The sequence below is a fragment of the Microplitis mediator genome, chromosome 9, assembly GCF_029852145.1.
Source record: "Microplitis mediator isolate UGA2020A chromosome 9, iyMicMedi2.1, whole genome shotgun sequence".
Classification (NCBI taxonomy): Eukaryota; Metazoa; Arthropoda; class Insecta; order Hymenoptera; family Braconidae; genus Microplitis; species Microplitis mediator.
The window spans coordinates 22296974-22318980 of NC_079977.1; the positions used below are offsets into that span (position 1 = coordinate 22296974).

Consider the following 22007-nt stretch of genomic DNA (forward strand, 5'->3'; position numbering starts at 1 on the left):
GAAAATATTTCCGATATTTTTTATTTTTTTTATTTTAGTCATCAAAAAATTTTCAAATAAAACAAACTGTAATATTTACAATTCGCACACAGGCACTCATTCATTTTATTATTATTTTTCATAAATTAAAACAAAAAAACGCGATAGGTCTATGCAGTATTGCTTTTTTTTTTATATATTATTACATATATCTATCATTATATCGCTTAATTACCACACTCGTTACTATAATCCAGGCCGTTTTGATTTAAATTTACTCTTTATTTACATAAATTTCATTCATTGTTTTTTTTTTCATTAAAAAAAAAAAAGTCCGTGACCGGGATTCGAACCCAGTCGCTCACACTAACGATCTCCGTAATTCCTGGCACCAAATGCGTGGTAATTAAGAACACTTACACAAAAATCTACTTTATTTAATTAATTTATACGTTAATTAACTCAATTAATTCCGAGTCGCGTGTTTTTCTAAATCAAGCTACTCGCATTTATTTTTTTTTTTTTACTTTTATTCAAGCTTCTTAATTTACTTTAAGCTTTTTTCTCTCTCCCTGCGCGTTATTTACAATATTTTTTTAAATAGTGCGCATATAATATTCAATTTTACTGACGAATTTAAACCAAACAATAGTAGAAACAAATTATAAGTTTTAATTATAAAAATGGATTGATTTTTTACAACGTTGGCAGTCGCTATACATTCGATGTGTACAGCATTTTTTTTTTCATAATTATTAGTAGAAAGTATTATAATTATTATTATGAGTATTATTATTACTATTATAGTTATTGTTTTTATTGATAATCTTATTTATTAATTTTACATTAACTGTTACGTATCGGTGGCTTATGATTATGTAGTTTTTTTTGTTTGTGTGGTTAAATTTATAACCTAAAAATATTTAAGTGTAAAAGATAACAAACTTGAGATTTTGGAATTTTTCAACCATAGCTCAGTTTAGTTTTGAAATTACATTTTTTGAATGCATGGTTCAAATTTTCAAAAATTTTTACCATGCAGAAATTATTTGTAGAAATTTGCAAAGATTATCACGGCAGATTTTTTAGCAACCGAATTTTATTTAGAAAATTGCATGGTAAAAATTTTTTGTGGTTTTTACTATGGAAACTTTTCCACACTTGAAATAAGCCTGCTAAAATTTTTTAGGGAACAGTTTATAGTTAATTCTTAGCCATGAATTTTATTAACAAAACTGCATGGTAAAAATTATATTGTGACCTATAATTTTGCTATACAAATTCAGACAACGCTTAAAAATTCTTTACTATACAATTGATTCTTTTTAAAAATTCTACGCAAATATAGTACGGCATGTTTTGAATTAATATTTCGATTGTATGGTAAAAATTACTTGCATTCCACTGTATGGAGAGTAAATTTTTCGATTGTAGTAACATTCTTCGTACATATTTTTTAACTAAATTTTTCCGTGTGAAAAAATTTTTGCTTTACAATAGTAATTTTTGCCATACGAATTGAATGCAATCTAAATTTTCACGCCGACTTCAAATCATGTAGCAGTTTCGCATGGAACAATAGATTTCTCAAAATAACACTGCGCAATTACATAGTAATTTTTACAGTGCATTGTTTTTCCATGAAAATATTCATCCGATTAAGCTTGAAAAGATTGCATGGTAAAAATTTCAGCACTCTAGCGGATCTGAATTACGGGAAATTACCAAATTTTGTCGCCAAATACCGTAACTTACTGAGAATTTGATGTGAAATGCGGTATGTTACCGTAAATTAACGTGATTTTCCGTAATTTACTGTAATATGCCGTACTTCAAAGTAAAATACCGCATTTTAAGAAGATTGATTATATATAACGGTCAAATCTCGCAATGTAGCAGTAAATTTGCCAGAAAACTTAAAATTTTGCCGTAAATTACCGCGATTTGCCGTAATTTACCGCAGTTTACGGTACAGTGCCGTACTGAAAGGTAAAGTACCGAATTTTAAGAAGATCGATTAGAAGATATACCGTAAATTACGGTAATTTCCAGAAAAATACAGCAATGTTGCCGTGAATTTGCCAGAAGATTCAAAATTTTACCGTAAATGACCACGATTTGCCGTAATTTTCCGCAGTGTACCGTAAAATTCCGTACTTAAGGTAAAATACCGAATTCAAAGAAGATTGATTAGAAGAACCACCGTAAATTAGGTAATTTCCAGTAAAATACAGCAATGTTGTCGTGAATTTACCAGGAAATTCAAAATTTTTCCGTAAATTACCGCGATTTGCCGTAATTTACCGTACAATTTCGTACTTTGAAGTAAAATACCGTATTTTACGAAGGTTGATTGGAATAATCACCTTAAATTACGGTATTTTACGGTAAAATACAGCAATGTTGCCGTAAATTCGTCAGAAAATTCGAAATTTAACCTTAAATTACAGCTAATTCACAACGAGTTACCGCATTTTGAGCGCAAATTACCGCATTTCGGTCGTAAATTACCGTATTTTGGCCCAGCGACCGTATTTTACGGTAAATTTCGGTATTTCATGGTAACTTGCCGTTGTTCGGATTTGCGAGAGAAAAAAATCATTAGATATCCGAAGATTTGACTTTACGACCCAACCTAAAAAAATTATTGCCATGCTAAAAAAAAGTTTGCCATGCTTCCAAAATCTCAATTTCTTAAAAATAAAATAAAACAACACGCGACAAAAAATAATAATTTTAATAATTATTTATTGATTATATGTACAATTATAAAAAAATTAAAAATAACCACGATATTTTATTCGCGATAAAATAAATCCATAATGTAAAAAAAAATTTTTGTTGTTCAATAAAAAAAATAATACATACATACATAATAGTGTAGAGTGTTTTACATATAAAAAAGCATCGGCATTCATACCGATATAATTTATTTTGTTATCGATAAGTAATACTATCTACAATTACCACAATAGATATATTCAAACGCTTAATTATTATATTTACAAAATAATATCCCTCTTAATCTCATTAGTTAATTAATTCACAATTATCAGTAACTAAGACTAATAATTATTATTATTTGCATCGTTTAAAAATATTTTTGCAGTACTCCTGCCATCTATGTGTAAGTTTGTGTACCTCAACAATCGTTAATTACTTGGACGAACGGACAATGAATTTTTTTTTTTTTTTTTTTTTTTTTTTTTTTTCATTTAAATCCTTATCATATTTTACGTCTTATCTGTAAGACCCTGTGATGCAAAAAATATCATTGCCCCAAAGTAAACCTCGGTCATTTAATATATTTATACATATATATTTAAATATTTTTATATAACATCTTAGGTTAGGTTATTTTTTTCTTCATTATTTTAAACTTTTAGTTATACTACAAAATAATTATTTTACTAAGCAAGGACTAGCTTAATTTTGACACTTTTCCATATACAAATCACTTTTTTAGTTCATAATTTTTAGTGTTTTTTGTTTTCTTATAAACAATAATAAAAGCCTATGGCACCAAATCACTTAAAAACAAAAAAAAAATGTTTATTTTTAATTATAACCCTCAATAATTAATCACGTGTCATGCCTGTGATATCTGCTGAGTCGTCTGTTGCCACTCTTGCGTCTCTTTCTTTTAGTATCGCGCGTAAAAGCGACGTTCCCGGGGTCGTCAGCCAACTGAGGATACCTGTGGACACTGTGGATATCAGCGCCCTCGTACCCATCGACGGTTCCGCGACTTAGCAACTGATCCTTCTCCTCTTTGGACCAGTCCCCGCGTCCCTGGAACCCTGCGCCGACTAACTGCTTCTCAATTTCCCATGCGCGCTCTACAGCACGCTTGTGCGCATGCTTGAGAATTCTGTGTCGCTCTTGTTCGGGGTCCGCGCCGTACTTAATCACTACAGCGGCATCTGGGTTATGGAGACGCAACTCTTTCCCGGCACCATGTTCAGTTGTCTCGTGAGTGGAAACATTGAACATGCCTCCGAGTCTGCGCAGTTCTTCCATATCGTCGCGCATTTTCAATGCGTTGTCTTTGACAAAGTAGAAGACGTCTTGGTCGTGAACGCTGAAGTGCAGGGGCAAGAAGTACGAATTGTTGAAAACGCTGGTCACTACGTCTTGGACTACACTGTTGACGCCATCTACGACGCTCACTAATGCGCGGCCTCCGACGCGGGAAACGAGAATTCCTTCGCCGAAAACTGCACGTCGATGCGCGACACGTGGCAACAAATTTCGGGTCTTGGGTTCTAGTTTCAGAAGAGGCTTGGGCACAAAGTCTAGGTCCGAGAACTTTTCGTGAACCCGGTTTACGATGCATTCAAGTCCGGACATTACGCCAAAGTCGGGGGTTAGTTGGGGCGAGGTTATGGTTGCCGTTGGCTGATAGACCATTGCCTTCGTGTACTCGGAGCCTAGCATAGATGGAATATCGTAGCCGTAGAGCTTCAACCAGCTGGACAAGTCGGTCATGTACTCGACGTTCAATTTAGCATTTATTGGATCGTTATTACGGAATCGGTAGATAAAGATGTCGGTAGGAGTGGTCAGTTGGTTGACCATCTGCTCCCAGGCTGGAGTCATCCATTGACCGACAGTGGGGTCATAGAGCCGTTTATTCAAGTAGACTAATTTTGTTATCGGGTCAAAGAGCCCGCCGTGGAAGTCAATCGGTAGATAAAAATCTGGATTCGTGTCTTTGATAATCTTTCCAAATGGCGTGCGACGCATTTCCTTTATCAGATTTCCATTGGTATCAAACAGAGCCAATGGTGATCCGTTTTGATCTGATGCAACGTAGAAACGCTGCTCTGACGTCTCGACGGTCATCAAGAAATCGCGCGAGTCGTACAAAAATCTGAAGGTCTTTGCAGCTTTAGGGAAGTGGACGTGAGTTATCAGATCAGGGGTCTTGGGATTGGCGTAGAAAAATTGGGTTATGTTTTCTCGATCGTCGTTCCAAGATACCAGACGTCCACGATCGTCGTAGTAGTACCAGATCTGGAACTTTTTGTGCTCTGAGGCATGAATCAACTGACCGCGTGAATTGTATCTGTACTTGTGTTCCCCGCGTATCACAACGAACCCACGACTATCGTAGGAGTTGAACTCAACATCTCCATACTGAACAACACGATCTCCACTATCGTAACCCAGAGTTATTTTTTCATTGTGTTCAGTAACTCCGACAACGTTTCCGTTCTCGTCGTAAGCGTACTGCCAGTTGTTGTCAGTATCCGCGACCTCCAGAACATGGCCGTCAGCGTTGTAAGTTATTTTATCCATACGCGACCATTCCTTTTTGTCCATCGAGTCCTTGCCGATAGTCAGCTTGCGCATCTTTATCCTATTGCGGTTGTCGTACTCCAGTTCCATGCGGAAAACGTCCATCGACCGGATGTTCATGACAATGCTCTTGACACGACCGTGCTCGTCGTAATCAGTCACGGTGAAGAATTGCTTGCTTGCGTCCTGCATCACCGACCTATTGAAAGTGTTTCTATAGATCCTCAAGTCACCAATTCCTTCAAGAACTCCCAGGTTCTGGTTGTACTTGAGCCGTAACTGCGGCAACTGTTTTCCATTGATGTCGACTTCGATTCCCGAAATTCTGGCGTTGCCGTCATACTGGTAGCGATAGTGCGCATTGTCCATTCCGCTCTTGCTGCCGAATTTGATCTTCTCATCCTTGACAATTCCCGCGTGATACTTGTACTCGATACGCATTTCGAAGTTGGGCTCGTTTATGTCAATACTGCGGACTAGGGAAGTCGTTTCTTGGTACGTGTAGTGAATAGATGAAAGTCCAGCCAATGTCGTCTCTAATTTACCCGCATGGTCGTAGACGTAAGCGACTTTGCCGCTTTGATGGGGAAGAACTTTAGCGAGAATCTGGCCGTCGTCATTGTAAAGGATTTCGTAGGGATGTCGGTTCATTGGCGAGTAGTATTGGTACTTGTAGAATCCTAAAGATGTTTGAAGCGAGAACGCGTGGATGTGACCACGAGGTGTAGTCAGAGATTGCAAAGCTCCTGCTTCGTCGTATTGCAGCAAGTAATCGCTGCCTCTTGGTGTCGTCACCTTCAGTGGCAGACTACTGAACATGTCTTTGAATGCGTAGACCATCGCGGTATTGTCACTGTATTTTATTTCAAACAGTCTACCTGCGCGGTCGAATCCGTAGCTCTCGCTGATGTCACCCCAGGTCCACCTGGTCAACCGACTGAATCTGTCGTACTCCAGATCCACTCCCGAGAAGATTCCGTTCCTCGGCAGCCACTTGAGAGGTCGCGCATTTCGGTCGTAAGTGACATTGAGCAGCTCCACGCGGTCATCAATAAATACCGCCACGGTATTACTTTCGCGGTCGTATTCCAGTGAGAGCAAGACGTCACCATTGACGCGAAGCTTCTTTCCGACTTGGGCAATCGCTTTAGGGTTGCCGCGATTCTTGCCCTGGACCTTGCGTAAGAAGTAGCGCCATTCGAATCTATTTGCCAGGTCACCGGCGATCTCAGTCCGCTGCTTAGCAGGCACTGGGTAGCTTTCACCCAACAGAGCTTCGATTTCGGCCAAAATAGCGTAGGGAAGCGTATCAGTGCTGACTGTATGCGACCAGGAAGTAACGCGACTGACAGATCCATCACCGGCTACTGTTGTTCTCGCTTCGGCTTCTCCGATTTTAGTCAGAACAGAAGAGCCTTTAATCAGCATTGAAACGGGCTTGCGGTTGTTCTGGCCAATTTTCACTGTCGCTCCCTTAACGCTCAGATCAAATGTCAAATCGATAACTTTACCCGTCGGCGTAACTGCGCTAGTCAGACGTCCAAATTCGTCGTAATTGTAGACGTAACTTCTGCCAGTGCTGTCTAATTTAGTCTTTAGCAATCCTGTCGGGCCGTGATAATCAAAGGTCACGTTGTAATTATCCGGAGTGCTTAATTCGTGGAGCATTTTCATGCGTGACATTCTCAGTCTGCACTTCTGTCCCTTGGTATTTTCGATAGAGTTCACCTGACTGCTGTAATCTCTCAGTAAAAAGACTTTGTTCCCACTGGCGTCTGTTACTGTGCTCAATTTCCCGTTGCTGGTATTGACGTTATACGTAAAGACATAGAAGGTTTCACCTGTCAGAATGTTCTTGGTGGAAATATGCTGGCCAAAGCGATTGAACACATAGATTTCTTGAGTATCTGGCGAGTAGATTTCATACTCACGAGCTCCAGAGGCGTCGGGAATGCTGGCCATCACCGACCGGATGCGATAGTTTGCTTGGTCTCCAATGTGGACGACCCCATCCGGTGATACGGTCACGGCGGAAATGGTGTTAAACTTTGACGTTGACGCCAGATAGTGATCAGCTTCAAAGCAATCGCATCCGCGCTCAAGGCAATTGCATTTAGACTCAGCCCCAGCGAATGGTCCAATTTTACCGTCAGTCCCAATGACACGGACGCGGTTTATTCTTTGCGAATCACTTTCGGCGATGTACAAGCTACCGGATGGACCGAATGCGATGGACTGCGGCATCACAAGGGTCGCATGGGTAGCGAGTTCAGTGTCGAAAGTTGTTGACGGGCTGGCACAGTGTAGTGGTCGTCCTGCAACGACTTTGACGCGACCATCTGGCGCGAGCTGTAAGACCATGTGGTCGTCGATGATGTGAAGTGAATTATCGAGGGGATTAATGGCCAGCTCTGTAGGCCAGCGCAAATGAACCTCCTCGACATTGAGAGTTCCTTCACATGGTATCGGCTTCCAGTGAGATTTGTGCATATGGTTGCCTATTACTGTCGTTATTATTCCGTCGCGATCAACCATTCGGATATTGGTTCCGTCAGCAAAGTAAAGAACGTTATCAGCAGACACTGCTACGCCTTTTGGATAAGCCAGCTTGGCGTCTCTTGCTAAAGCACCATCTCCACAGTGAGCTTCGTCACCGGGAAGGCATCGCTCGCCCGAGCCCACAACGGTCTCCCAATTGTGTTCTGGGTCTGTGTAATCATTGACGTCACGTACGCGAATGATCTGATGGGACTCTGGGTCCGAAATATAGAGGACTCCGTCAAGGGGACTCAGCGCAATGTGGTAGCGATAAGACACTCGGGTGGCGTTCAAACGTACGACAGTTTTTACAGTTCCGTCGACTAGGATCTTACGGATAAGATTGAAGTCTCCAACGAATATCGCACCATCTGGAGAAGCCGCTAAAGCAACTGGTGCCAAAAGCCGTTGCTTGGAAGCCTGTCCGTCGCATTCGAAGCAGTCTAATGGCCGTTGATGACCGTCGCCCATTGTGGTAAGGATCACTCGCGGCTTGTGCTTGAGATAGATGTTCGAACCATCGCCTTTTTGAAGGATTCCTTCGTGGAAGTTGTAACGGTGATGGATATCCAGATTCCAACCTCCTACTTCAGAGATTGACATATCATGGCCACTTAATTTAGTGGTCTGGACGTCCCAGATTATGTCCTTACAATCACTGTACTCGTAACCGACCTTCACCATCGCTGTAGTGACTCCATAAACTCGCTGCCGATATACGTTCAGCCGATTCCAGGCGTAAGTGAATTTAATAACCGGATCAGCTTCAAAAGTCTTCTCGAACAAAATTCCCTCAATGGTGATGCGCAAGTGAATGAGATTCAATGTCGGGGGAATGCTTTCTGGAGTAAGTTGGAGCTGGATCGTCGAGAGATAGCCCGCAGCACGCGAGCTGTGATAAACCAAATTAAGACCGGTTCCAGGAATCTGTAGACTTTCTTGGACCACTTGAGACTCGGCAAGAATGGCACTTTTTTCAGGACAAGCGCCTTGGAACCCGTGTTTCCAGGTCGCGAGAACCACTGGCTTCATCAAATCGTAGTCGTGAGCAGCGCAGGCATGCGCGATATGAACCGGTGGCTTCTCGTCCGCCGTGCTCATCACTATCCTGTCTATTATGACCACCTGTAGATAAAATCAAGTTAATAAATAAAAGTTCCGGTTACCAACCCATCAGATAATGGGCCAGGATTCTGGAAGCTCAACATTACCTCATTCCAGGGCACAAAGACAATATGTGTCTGTGGTTTGAATGGCGATCGTCCAAATTGCAGTGTGACAGCACCCCCACCGTTGACGAGCAGATCAAACCAACCGTCATCACGTGTCAGTGTGAAACCTTCCAAGGGTGTACTTGTACTGACACGCACGCCCATTAATCCTGTTCCCATTGACGTCACTACTCGTCCACGCACCACCGCTGATCGACTGTCAAATTAATTCATCAATTAGCTAACAATCATTACAATAAAGATTTTATTCATCATCGTCAAATAACTGTTTAATAAAAATATATATATATCATTTTTTATTTTTATCTACTGTGCTAATGCGATCTATGCAGTATTTGAGCTTAAGTCAAAAGACGATACACTAATTTTATGTATGATATATTTTTTAAGTTTTCCATTATTTTTAAAGCATTTAAATGCAAAACGTCACTTAACACAATAGGAGTTTAGTTTAAGGCATGCGACGAAAATAAATCAATGACGTCTTAATATACATTTGGAGGTAATCAATTAAATATATAAGGAATTAACATGCAACAAATAACAAATTATATTTATAATATGGAGATTAAAAGGACCAGTCAATAATTATCCCAATTAAATCAACGGCCGCAGTGACGTAGCCAAGTTCTCAAACGTCACGAGGTATCTACTCGTACGGCCCGAGGTAAAACACTTTCGCGCTATTGGACGTATTAGCCGATAACAAATGGCGGCGGATGGTGACCTAACCCTATACAATTATTGTCTGGTACTTTTAAAGTAATTTTAGATAAACGTCACACACACACGGACGCACGCACGTAAAAAATAACGAAGCTGACTATCGATAATAACCAAAAAAATAAATAATAATAATAATCATCGTCATCAACTGGAAGACTTTATAGGAAGACTTCATTCTTACCTCGTGTTGAAGTGATTCCAGAACACACTGATCGAGCAGCACGGATAAAACAAATTCCAGTTAAATATTTATAAATTTTATCGATTTATTTAGAAAAATAAAACAATATTATTCACACAAGCCTCAATTACATTAGAAAGTATAACAATAAAAGCCGAAAATTTATCAGAAAAGTTGATCCTAGTTTTCATTTATTTATTTTATTTTACTGCGAACCGATTTTGGGAGTAGGGTTACATCTTACCACAGACATACATAAATATTTATATAAATATATACAAACACACTTTGTTAGGATTGTTTTTGACATGGGTCACAACATTGCATTATATTTTACTAATTAAATTAGTACTTTATGTATCGTCTTAATAGTGTATTTTGTTGATATGATATGTTATGAAGAATTTAGTAAATGAATCTAGTGGTAAATGAATATAACATAAGTAACTCACCTTTCGTTGAAGCTTTCTTGACGCGCGTAATTCTGCAAACTACCTTCGTCAATCAGAAACTTCATCCGTTCAAAGAAGGACGCAGTTATTGCGGGCGGCTGCTTACGGAGCAAGATGTCAATGGGCTTGGGCGCTGACACGCACAATTGGCTGCCTCTGCAAGCGTGATTTCCACAGCATTCAGGATCCGCGCAGTCGATCAGACCATCTAGAGAAATAGCAATTCATTAGTTTACTGATGACAATGCAGCGCAATTAGTGGAATTGACAGTAATGGAATTGGTTTGAACCCTGACCTTTGTCATTGTCACGTTGATCGTTACAGTTTTGCTCCAACAGAACACCGCAGTCTTTACCATCCCAGCCGTCGTAGCATCTGCACTCCCATTGGGCGTCTGCATTGACTCGACACTGGCCGTGGCCTGAGCAGGAATTGGGGCAGCCTTCCATCGTGCAATGCCGACCATTCCATCCAGTGACACACAAACACGTTCCATTTTTGCATTGCCCGTGTTCGTTACAACGGGGGTCACACTGCTTGAGATTGCAGAGTTCGCCAGACCATCCAGCGACGCAATCGCATGCATTGTCAACGCAGTGACCATGCGGCCCACAGTCTAAGTCGCACAATTCCTTGGAGCAATCATCCCCTGACCACATTGGCTCGCAATGGCAGGTCTGGGTTTCTAGATCAAAGTTACCATGGCCGCTGCAATCAGGAAGACACTGCAGGGCTTCTTTATCCATCTGACTGCAATCAATTCCCTTCCATCCCTTTTTGCAAATGCAAGTTCCCTCGGCACAGAACCCGTGGCCTGAGCAAGTTGGATGAGGGCAATCTGGTTCCTCGCAAAACTTTCCTTTGTATCCACGTACGCAGTTACATTTGCCGTTGGTACAATGGCCGTGGCCATTGCAATCTGGTACTTCGCACTCGTCATGCCTTAGCGAGCATTCCTTGCCCTTCCATCCGGGGTTGCATTGACACTCGCCGTTGATGTACTCGCCGCGTTGGCTGCAGAGGACTGGGCAGACACTTTCGCTGCAATCTTCACCACCGAATCCTGGGTTACATTGACAGTGACCTAGTAAACACTCGCCCTTGCCACTGCAACCGTTCGGACAATTGTGAGTCATGTCTTCTGCTATCACAGCAATGAAAGAAATTTCCTGGGGATCGCCATCGTCGTTGTAGAGTGAAAGGAACCAGTGACCGGGTTCCATGTAATGAGTCACCTCTTTTTTTATCGAAGGCTGTAATCAGGAAATGGTTTGTTTAGAAAAAACTATTTGGGTAATGGATTGTTTGTTTGCGTTTAGAATGACTTACGTGTGAAGCGCGAGTTGTTCGGGCTTTGAATCCGCTCAATACTTCCAGTAGATCGTATTGCGTGTGTGTAGGCAGTGCGTTCCTTCGTGCGTAGACTCCAATAGACGCTCCCCTAGGTATATTGTAATCAAACCTCACGTAAGCAGCTTCCGATTGGTAGAATTGCATGTTCCAGTAACTGTACGCGGGAATTTCTTTGTTTAAATGCTGACCTAGGGTCACTTGAGCGAACGTCGTACCGTCTGGTGGAAATGACCTGGCGGGGAATGTTCTGGCACCTATAATTACATTTATATTTTAGTACCAGTTCATTTATAAAAGCAATTCCTGTAAATTAATCATCTCTTATTATTCAAGTGTTAGTTTGTTAGTAATTCCACTTACTCATAGCCTTATTTCTATGTTTATTTGAAGAAGTGTTTGTGAGAAAAGTATAAATTTGAGTGCAAAGCATGCAAACAAGCCCATAAAGTTTACAAGCAGTAAAATAATTCATTATTTTTTCGATTCACTCAAAAAACGGAAAAATCCAAAATTTCGATTTCGTCTTTTTTTGGCTCTAAAGGCTTGGAAATTTTTTTTTGTAAATTTAAATGCAACAGGCAGCTAAATCTACTTTCTTACGTTTTACTAATCAGGTTTTCTAGACAAGGCTTCAATCAGTTTTGAGCAAAATAAAAATGCCGCGTAATCGAAATTTCGATCCCCAGTTTTAGAATGAGAGGAAACGTGACCTCACCTTCTAAAATAAGAATAGTAGGTTCCGGTGGCAAGGGAGTAGTACCACACAAACTCTCAGTACTAAACCCGTCAGTTGATTCCGTTTCACTAACAGTAGTTCCATCAAACTCGGAATTGTAACTCTGAGCTTCTTCCGAATTATCTAAATGATCATCAGCAAAAGACTGATCATCTGCTGAAAAAGAGTCCCATTCATCATCAGACGAGTCCATACACGGGCAAGAGCACTCGCATTCCCCGCCAGCCCAGATGGGAGGTGGAGAACCCGGAGGCTGAGGTGGCGGAGGCAGTTCCAGTGATTCCGGTTCCAGCTTAGCCCCAGCGGGATCAGGACCAGGAGTTTTAAGTTCGGGTATGTTAATTATCCCAGGAGTTAATAAATCACCCGGCACAGGGTTACTCGGTACAGATACAGATACTACGTAAATTTGTTTAGATGTAGATGTAAATGAATCCAAGCTTGATATCGTGACGTTAACAAGAATACGTGATCCAGTATCAGTTTGTTTGTTATTATTTGATACCGGATTATAAAAATCATGCGTTTCATGCGATAAATCTTGAGTTTTGTTAATATTATTTGACACCAATGACTTTTCTCCTGATGGATGCTCGTCGTAGTCTTTAATCTCACGCGATTCAAACTCTTGGCTTTCTTTCATCATATCGTCCTGTGATCCTAGTTTATGTTCATCCTCTTCGACAGTATAAGTATTTTGAGGTGACTCTGGGCTGTCTGGATTTAGTTTTACGATCTCGACAACTTCGGAATTGTAAAGAGAACCGGGAAAATCTTGCTGCGCTTTTTCTGGCACGTCTTCTATTATCACGCGATCAGGTTCATTTATTTCGGTTGGTAAAAATGATCCCAAAAGTTCATCTGTTATTTTTATCACTGACTCGGTTGTTAATTGATTCTTTGATTCAGTTTGGCGAGAAATTGATACATTTCCATCGCTTGGAAGAGTTGATTTATGTTCATGATTTGGAAGAGTTGATACATTATCACTATATGGAAGAGTTGATTCATTACCATGATTTGGAAGAGTTGATAGATTTTCATGGTTTGGAAGAATTGATACACTTCCACTATTTGGAAGAGTTGACACATTGTCTCTATTTGGAAGAGTTGAGACATTTTCACTATTGGGAAGAGTTGGTACATTTTCATGGTTTGGAAGAGTTGATACATTGTCTCTATTGGGAAGAGTTGATTTATTGCTGTGGTTTGGAGGAGTTGATCCACTTCCATAATTTGGGAGAGTTGATACATTGTCTCTATTTGGAGGAGTTGATAAACTTCCGTAATTTGAAAGAGTTGATACATCGTTTCTATTTGGAAGAATTGATACATTTTCATGGTTTAGAAGAGTTGATGGATTGCTATGGTTTGGAAGAGTTGATACATTTCTACTATTTGGAAGAGTTGATACATTTTCATGGTTTGGAAGAGTTGATATATTGCTATGGTTTGGAAGAGTTGATACATTTCTACTATTCGGAAGAGTTGATATATTTTCATGATTTGGAAGAGTTGATACATTGTCTCTATTTGGAAGAGTTGATACATTTTCACTATTGGGAAGAGTTGATTCATTGCTGTGGTTTGGAGGAGTTGATCCACTTTCATAATTTGGAAGAGTTGATACATTTTCATGATTTGGAAGAGTTGTAATCATTTGCGATGATGCCTGATCATCAGAAATAGTAGTTTGATCATCAAAAATAGTAGTTCGATCACCAATAGTACTTTTATCATTCGAACTAAGATTCTGATCATCAGAAAATGAATTTTGTGATTTAAATGTAATAGTTTGAAAGCTAGATCCCAAAGTAACCTTATCACCATTTACAGTATTAGTATTTTCATAAAAACCACCACCATCATGCAACAAATTATCATGCATAGTTACCATTTTATCTAATTGAGGATTATCTAAATTCCATTCATCATGCTGGATAGTGTCTCTACGTTTTCTACTGTAAACAATACCATTAATATCAACAGATTCACGATTCTCACCTCCTGATGACGGCTGTCGCGATCTACCAGGAGTCGAAGTTGCTGACGCAGACGTTGAATTTTTAGTCTCAGACTTTTCGCTGCTATCACCAACCAGTACGTTACAGGCCTTTGTCGCGTGATACGGCCAAGTAACTGAACTGGATGCTATCGAAAAATAAATTATTTTAAATCAAATTTTGTCTGGTCATAATATTGTTTTTTCAAACAGTTAAACTTGGAACCCATATTCTGGCTGCAGTATCAAATTTACGTGAAAAATTGATCAATACTTTTTTGTAGAGAATTAAATTTCCTATAAAATTGAATCAATGCTTTTTTATCGTAAATCAAATACTTGACTCAGAATTCGAGTTACAAGTTCTTCAAATGTCTAAACCTATTTTTGGGAATTCGATAATTGAGTACTTGTAATAAAATGAAGTTTATGACTAAACTATGAAAGTTACGTAAAAAAGTAATCAATGCTTTTTTATAGAGGATTAAATTTCCTATAAAATTGTTTCAATACTTTTTTATCGTATTTTGAATAGTTGTTTAGTTATCTCAATATAAAAATGATATTTACCAGCTAAATATATTAAAGCACCAATTAGACAAATTGCGACCGTTATAGAAACAATGGCGATCAATTTCCAACTGCACCAGTCTATTCCTTTACGGAAATGACACCTAATACTTTGTCTCCTCATTGGAATCATTGATGGCGCATGCCCGTAAGGCAACGGTACCCTGAAAATTTATAAAAAAAAAAAAACTTATGAATGAAAAGTTTATTTGTAAGCCTGTCTTATGAATAGGAATTTAAAAAATAACAGGAATGACAATTCATTTCGAGTACTCATTGTTCGAGTGCCTGAATGCCGTCAACAAGAGTCAGTTCGAGAATTTTCATTCATATTTTCGAGGACTAGAAAAATGAAAGGTGCTAAAATAGTAAACTGTGAATTTTATGGTCTACAGTTTTTTTTATAAAGACGCCATTTGTCACTCACCTGTCCATATTGTTTTGTAACTCTACTTTTATTGGACTATTTCCTGTAGACTGATGTTTGTTATTGTATTCATTCTTATTATTCTCTGAAAACAAAAGAAATTAAAATTTTAAAAAATTTTGAAACCCAATTTTCTTCATTTTTACGTCTCAGGTTAATTGAATCGGCAGAATTGACTGCATACATAAATTCGTTGGTAAATTTCCTTTAATTTGAGTACCCACATCCCTATATTTAGCCGGCAAAAAAAACTGCCTCATATTTATGATATATAATATATGAAATAAATATGATATCCATTTATATCAATGTGGGTACTCATTCAACGCGGAATCGCGCGTACTTGATAACTGTCTAAGTGAATTTTCCGTAAAAAATTTCTAGTCGACGCTAAAGTGAAAAAACCCCTCGAACTAAATAATCATGAGTGAATTTAAAAAACCCCGGGGCGCTCGAAACAGGTAGGAAAAAAAATAAATCTATACTTTTAAGAGCGCATTCTAAGAGGTGAAACTCACGTGATTCTTTAAATGCCCGAGCAATCACGGATATCTCAGTAAACGCCATAATCACGTTCGTCATTCCATGGCCCTTCCTCTGGGCACACCCGCAATTAGAGGGGCATTACATGGACTTCCCACGCTATGCTTGCTATATATATAGATATATAAAGGTTACAGAAGAGGTCCTGAAGCACAAGACAAAGCCTATAAAGGAAGTATCGACCCTCTGCTCAAGACTAAACCAAACTCTGTTCGAATTCTACCTTCCCCAAGTAATTACGGCTGAGAAAACACATGGCTTGGATGATGGCCATTGCTCAGGGATAGTCTGGATGTTGTTACACTTGATAGTTTGCATATAATGGCTTCTCAATGTTTTTTTAACGCTTTTTATTTCAAATGCTGATTGTTTACTTTCACAAATTAGGCAAAATGGAAATGGGCGGAATGCTGTAACTCGGGTTCAAATTGTCGTACTAACATGAAAAAAAATTTTTTTTAAAGCTTAGAGTACCCACTTTTGAAAACTTTATGTCATTAGACCCTTAAATTATTTTTTGAGTTCAAAATTTTAGCTCAAAAAATTTCGTAAAATTGCGGGAAAAAAAAAAAGGATTTTAAAAGTTCTGTAACTTGGGTCCAAATTGACGGAACGACTTGGTCAAAAATTAATTTTAAAGCTTAGAGTACCTACTTTTGACAGCATCTGGTCATTAGACCCTTAATTTGTATTTTAGATTGAAAATTTGGGCCCCAAAATATTTTTTTTAATTTCGAAAAAAAGAGGCCGATTTTTAAAGTTGTGGATCGTGGGTTCAAATCATCGGAATAGGGGTAAAAAAAATCTCAGTCCCAGAGTAAAGTGTCTAGATTGTGATCCTATTGATTGATTTATTTTAAAAAATTTTGTAGCAGCTGTTAGAGGGCAAAATAGTAAAATTTAAAAAAAATGAAAATTTTCGAGTTATAGTTTTTGGGCCATAAGTGGTAAAAAAAAAATTTTTATATTTTTTTGGGCCCGACAGATGAAAAGCGCATAATTTAAGCTTGAATTTGACATTTTTTAAATTAGCGTACGATGATTTTTCACGGAGATATCAAATGTTGAATTTGGACATTGAGATTTTTTGTCAATTTCTTAAGAAAAAAAAATAGAAAATTTTATTACCCGTGAATTCTCAAGAGAGGAAAATGTCAAGAGTGTAAAAGGACATCTGTGCTTCTATTCCTTTAAGGTCAGGTTAAATTTCAAGAGCGTGGGACGACCTTTTTGTAAAATGATTGATGGGCTCTATTGACTTTTATGTCGAAAGTTTATGACTAGCTGACAATTTTTTATGGTTATTATTGTTATTTTTAGTATCAAATGCTCAACTTACTTGGTGGTTTGTTATAAAAATTTCCAGACGGCGTACGAACAAGACAAGAAGGCTCTAAGTCTAGATCACGCTCGTGCTCGCTTGTTACGTGGCTACCTGGCAGTCTTCCGTTCAAACGATTCATTGTAGGGTTACGAGGTGGCACATCGGGCGGTCCCCGTGGTGCCGAGTTGTCCAGTAAACAACCTATAACAAAAACGATTATCACTTATTATAACTTTCATTCTTCACGAGTTTACTTGAACTAAAAATTACTCTGAAACTTCGATTCGTCATCAAATTCCCTCTAGTTTGAGTACCCACATCAATATATTTCAACAACTCAAAAATATATCGACATATATAATATATGTATATAACTTTATGACCATTTTACCCAAACCTAGGGTTGTGGGTACTCATTTTACGTGGAATTGCCTCAGTTACACGGCCACCAGGCCCATTTATTTTTAAAAAAATTCCTGGTGGTCCCAAAACCCAATTCCAGTATCATTAACCCAACAAAAGTCAACTATGATGATTATCATATTTTTTTGTAACTGACATGTGAATATAAATATATTTCACGATAGTTTATCTTTATTATATACAAATATTATATATTTTTTGTCCCGTTATCATAACCATACTCGAGACTTTAGAAAGAATATGTTTTTTTTTATCTATACATCTTAGCCTGGAGCTTCTTCTTTTCATTCTCAGTATTATATTCTCGACCGCCATCAATGCACTTGAGACTGCTATACACCCACATACTGAGACTCTGAATAAGAGTCTATACAACAAGACGTTTTTAAATTCTACAGTTGCTCTTTTCATGCCAACCGATTTTTTACAAATTCTTTTTTTTAAAAACTCACAAACTTAAGGCCTATATTTTTTACTTGCGTACTAACGTCACGATAACGATCGATATCATGATCAAAGGGTTCAACAAAAGCCAAAAAATTTTAAACGATCTAGATCAAGCCAAACCCTTTTTTTTAATCTTAAGACTTATTTTTTCCGATCTTTTGTCGTCTGAAAAAGTTGACATCCACCTGGAATTACAGATTTCGAAATCTTGGATCTAGAAATTTTATTTAATAAAAAATTATAACAAGACTAAAAAAATATTTTAATATTTTTTTTTACCACTGATATGAAGCGGAGAACTTAAATCTAAGATTTAAAAAAATGATTTTCTTGTTTAATTTAAACACAAAAAGATTTTGAAAAATTTTTTGGAAAATTTTGGGTATGTAATTACAAAGTACACATTTTAACCCTTCAAATCATATTTTTTTTATTAATATAAGTCCAATAGTTACCGAGATATCAAAATTTGAAATTGACTCCACGGATTCAAAAATCGAAATTTGTTATTTTTGACTACTTAAGAAATTTAAAAAATTTTAAACTACTGGGGTATTTGAAACTACATATTTAAAGCCTTCGAATCATATTTATTTTTACTAAGAAAAGTCCAATAATTGCGATATCGAAATTTGAACTTAACTCCACGGATTCAAAAGTCGAAATTTGTTATTTTTGACTCCTAAAGAAATTTTTAAACTTCTAAACTACTAGGGCATTTAAAACTATATATTTTAAGCCTTCAAATCATATTTGTTTTTATTAAGAAAAGTTCAATAGTTATTGAGATATCAAAATTTAAACTTAACTCCACGGATTCAAAAGTCGAAATTTGTTATTTTTGACTGTTGGAGAAATTTTTAAACTTCTAAACTACTAGGGCATTTAAAAGTACACATTTTAAGCCTTCGAATCATTTTTTTTTTATTAAGAAAAGTTCAATAGTTATTGAGATATCAAAATTTGAACTTAACTCCACGGGTTCAAAAGTCGAAATTTGTAATTTTGAACTGTTACAGAAATTTTTAAACTTCTAAACTACTAGGGCATTTAAAAGTACACATTTTAACCCTTCAAATCATATTTTTTTTTTAAAGAAAAGTTCAATGATCGAGATATCGAAATTTAAACATAACTCCACGAAGTCAAAAATCGAAATTTGTTATTTTTGACAAATTCCGACAATTCAATAAATTTAAAAAGCTACAACATTCAAAATAAAAGATCTGAAGTATCAAACTGACTTTTTTCCGCCCCCGAAAACCAGCGTTAAAAATTTCCTTGTTTTTTGTGCCGACAAAAAAAGCTCATTAGTTACGAAAACTAAGTTAACTTTGAATCGTAACAACAAACTGCCTCGCATTTGACAAAAGACCATCAATAGCCGAAGAAATTTAAAAAAATAAAAAAAAAAGTTCCATCTGAGTTCTCGGAAAAACCAGAGGACCCTCATCTCTAATAAATTCCATTAGACACGGGCTCTTGGTCATGGAAAAAAATAAAGACTCAAGTGAGAGTGAGCAGAGCATGAGTATGAACAAGAACATGACCATCAGCATGAGTATGCCCAGTGTTTAGTCAAAAAAAAGAAAAAAACCAGATATTATGTTACACGTTTTGACATGCCGGTGAATGGGAGTGCGCATCTATTACGCGGCCGGGTGCGACAACAAACTACAAAGGTTTTTCTACCTAAGCCAAACAATAAGATAAAAGAAAATAAAAGACCAAACGGTTTCTTTTTATAGTTTGAGTATTGACTATTTGTAAGTTCAAGCTTACTATTGAGACTGGCCATCCATGCGAAGATAAATCTACCATCTGACTGTTATTTCATTCATAATTCGCGCAAAGTTATACTATTATACCTGTAAAAAAAGACTAGTCATCGGTAAGTATCGGCATTAATAATGTCAAGAGACGCACACTTCACCTGGATAATTTTTCAGGTGTAAACTTTCTTGACACTTTTAAGTTTAAATTTGTTTGCGGTCATGTTTAAGTGTTAATAGAGTCACTTAGAAGTGATAAATGATCGGAAAAATTTCTTACTCTGATGAAAAATTCAAGTCTTGAGTTTTTTTTTTAAACTGGGAGCAGAGTAGAGGGTGGAGTTGAGTTCGAGAGCAAATTTCACGAAGTTTGAGTACCCACATCGATATATTTTGAATGGTAAAAAATTCGAGGCAAGATGGCGCTGATGGAGGAACTTAAAAAATTAGGAATTGGAACTGGGGGTTCTGGGTACTCGTTTGAAAGGAAATTTGCTTGAGAACTTGGGTACGATGATTGTTTTTGAGTAAAAAAATTTTAGCTCGTGAAATAATGATTTTTAGGGAGAAGCTCGTTAGGTTTTGTATTTACAATACTTGTGTTCAAGTCGTTAATAAATTTTCGTTAGTAAGTAAGTGCACTTATTGTGCTGTGCATCTGAGAAAAATCTTTGATAAAAAAGACGAGAGGGTCAAGAAGGTTACCGAGGGTAAAGCGAATGGAGATTGGATGAAAGTCTGCTGAGAGCACGAAACTTTAACGCCCTAAGCACTGAACACATGAAATGGTTTTAATTGGAGCTTGGAATGCTCGAGTCATCAAAAGGGGAGCCTTCTTTATGTCCCGCTGCATTCGTACGACATTATTTAAAACATTTTGCTCAACCGAGGCAAGATGGCTGCGAATATTATCTAAGCTCACGTTTTGCAATAAATAACTTGAGATTTTTTTTTCATTCTTCTCGAACTATAAATTTTTTTATTTCAGATGAGTCTTAAAAAAAATTTATGCCTGTACTTTTATTCGTGACGTCATTTCATGAAGTTTGAGTACCCACATCACTAGTTTTGGGCCAAAATATTTTTGACCGGAAATCGAAATCGTTGTAACTAGAATACGATCATTTTTTTTGAAACTATGGTTGTGGGTACTCTTTTTACAGGAAATTGCATCAGGATTCAAAAAATCCAAGTCATTTTATTCCAAAAAAATCCCATGAATCCCAGTCCCTAAAAAAGATCTCCAACCGATCTCACTCCGTTCCTAAAGCTTCTCATCTAGAAATGACATTAAATAATAAATCGGGTGTCTCATCATTGCAATTTAAGTTATCTTATAATCCGTATTAATTCCCCGATTAACTTTCCTCGTATTATTTTTCTTCCTTACTCCTTAGCTTCCCTATCCTTATCCAAAATAAATCCGTTAAGCTCGTAGCTCAAGATCGATGTGACTTGTCTGCGTCCTGCAATGAGAGTTGCCGTAGAGACGAGAGACGAGCAAAGAGTCGCCCTCTGGTTACATCTGAAGTAATCCAAGAAAGACCACTCAGCTTTTTTCACCAAGAGAAGTAGAGAGAAACAGTGTTGGCAAGCAAAATAACTTTTAGATAAGTCAAAAAAATAGACAGTCCTGCATTTGGCAGCTCGCGGATATTGAACACAGATATCTACTACGATTTCACCCTCTGAAAAGAGGGTGTGTTGCCTTCCCCTATTTTATCGACCCTTTTACTCTCTTTGCTTCTCTATACCCCTAGTCCTTTCTACGATACACGCTCTTTATGCGTCTATATATACATATATAAATATATATATAGCACATTGTAGTTCGCTGTGTTCAAGGCACGAATTTCCCGGCAATTAGATACCGAATCTGCCGATTCTCGTAAACGCACGTGCCAAAGTGTCTAATGATAAATTCCAATAGTTTATTTTTTTTCCTAGTAATTTACAGCATAAATAAAATCGGTAATTAAATTTAACGATTTGGGTGGTAG

General features: G+C 37.7%; 1 protein-coding gene across 6 annotated transcripts in view; it reads right to left on the minus strand.

Moving 5' to 3' along the window:
* Positions 1 to 301: 301 nt before the first annotated feature.
* The window catches only part of LOC130674684 (teneurin-m), a 247571-nt gene continuing 225865 nt past the window's right edge, over positions 302 to 22007 (minus strand). For 3 of the 6 annotated variants that reach the window (XM_057480088.1, XM_057480090.1, XM_057480089.1), the window contains 11 exons: positions 17381 to 17566; positions 15499 to 15583; positions 15072 to 15235; positions 14394 to 14650; positions 12479 to 14171; positions 11740 to 12017; positions 10706 to 11663; positions 10410 to 10617; positions 9958 to 9984; positions 9030 to 9246; positions 302 to 8943 (listed from right to left, as the gene is read on the minus strand). In XM_057480088.1, coding sequence (XP_057336071.1) covers positions 3562 to 8943; positions 9030 to 9246; positions 9958 to 9984; positions 10410 to 10617; positions 10706 to 11663; positions 11740 to 12017; positions 12479 to 14171; positions 14394 to 14650; positions 15072 to 15235; positions 15499 to 15583; positions 17381 to 17566 — 9455 coding nt within the window. In that variant the 3' untranslated portion in view covers positions 302 to 3561. The remainder of the gene's footprint in view (positions 8944 to 9029; positions 9247 to 9957; positions 9985 to 10409; positions 10618 to 10705; positions 11664 to 11739; positions 12018 to 12478; positions 14172 to 14393; positions 14651 to 15071; positions 15236 to 15498; positions 15584 to 17380; positions 17567 to 22007) is intronic. The other 3 variants (XM_057480092.1, XM_057480091.1, XM_057480093.1) reach the window with 3 other exon arrangements.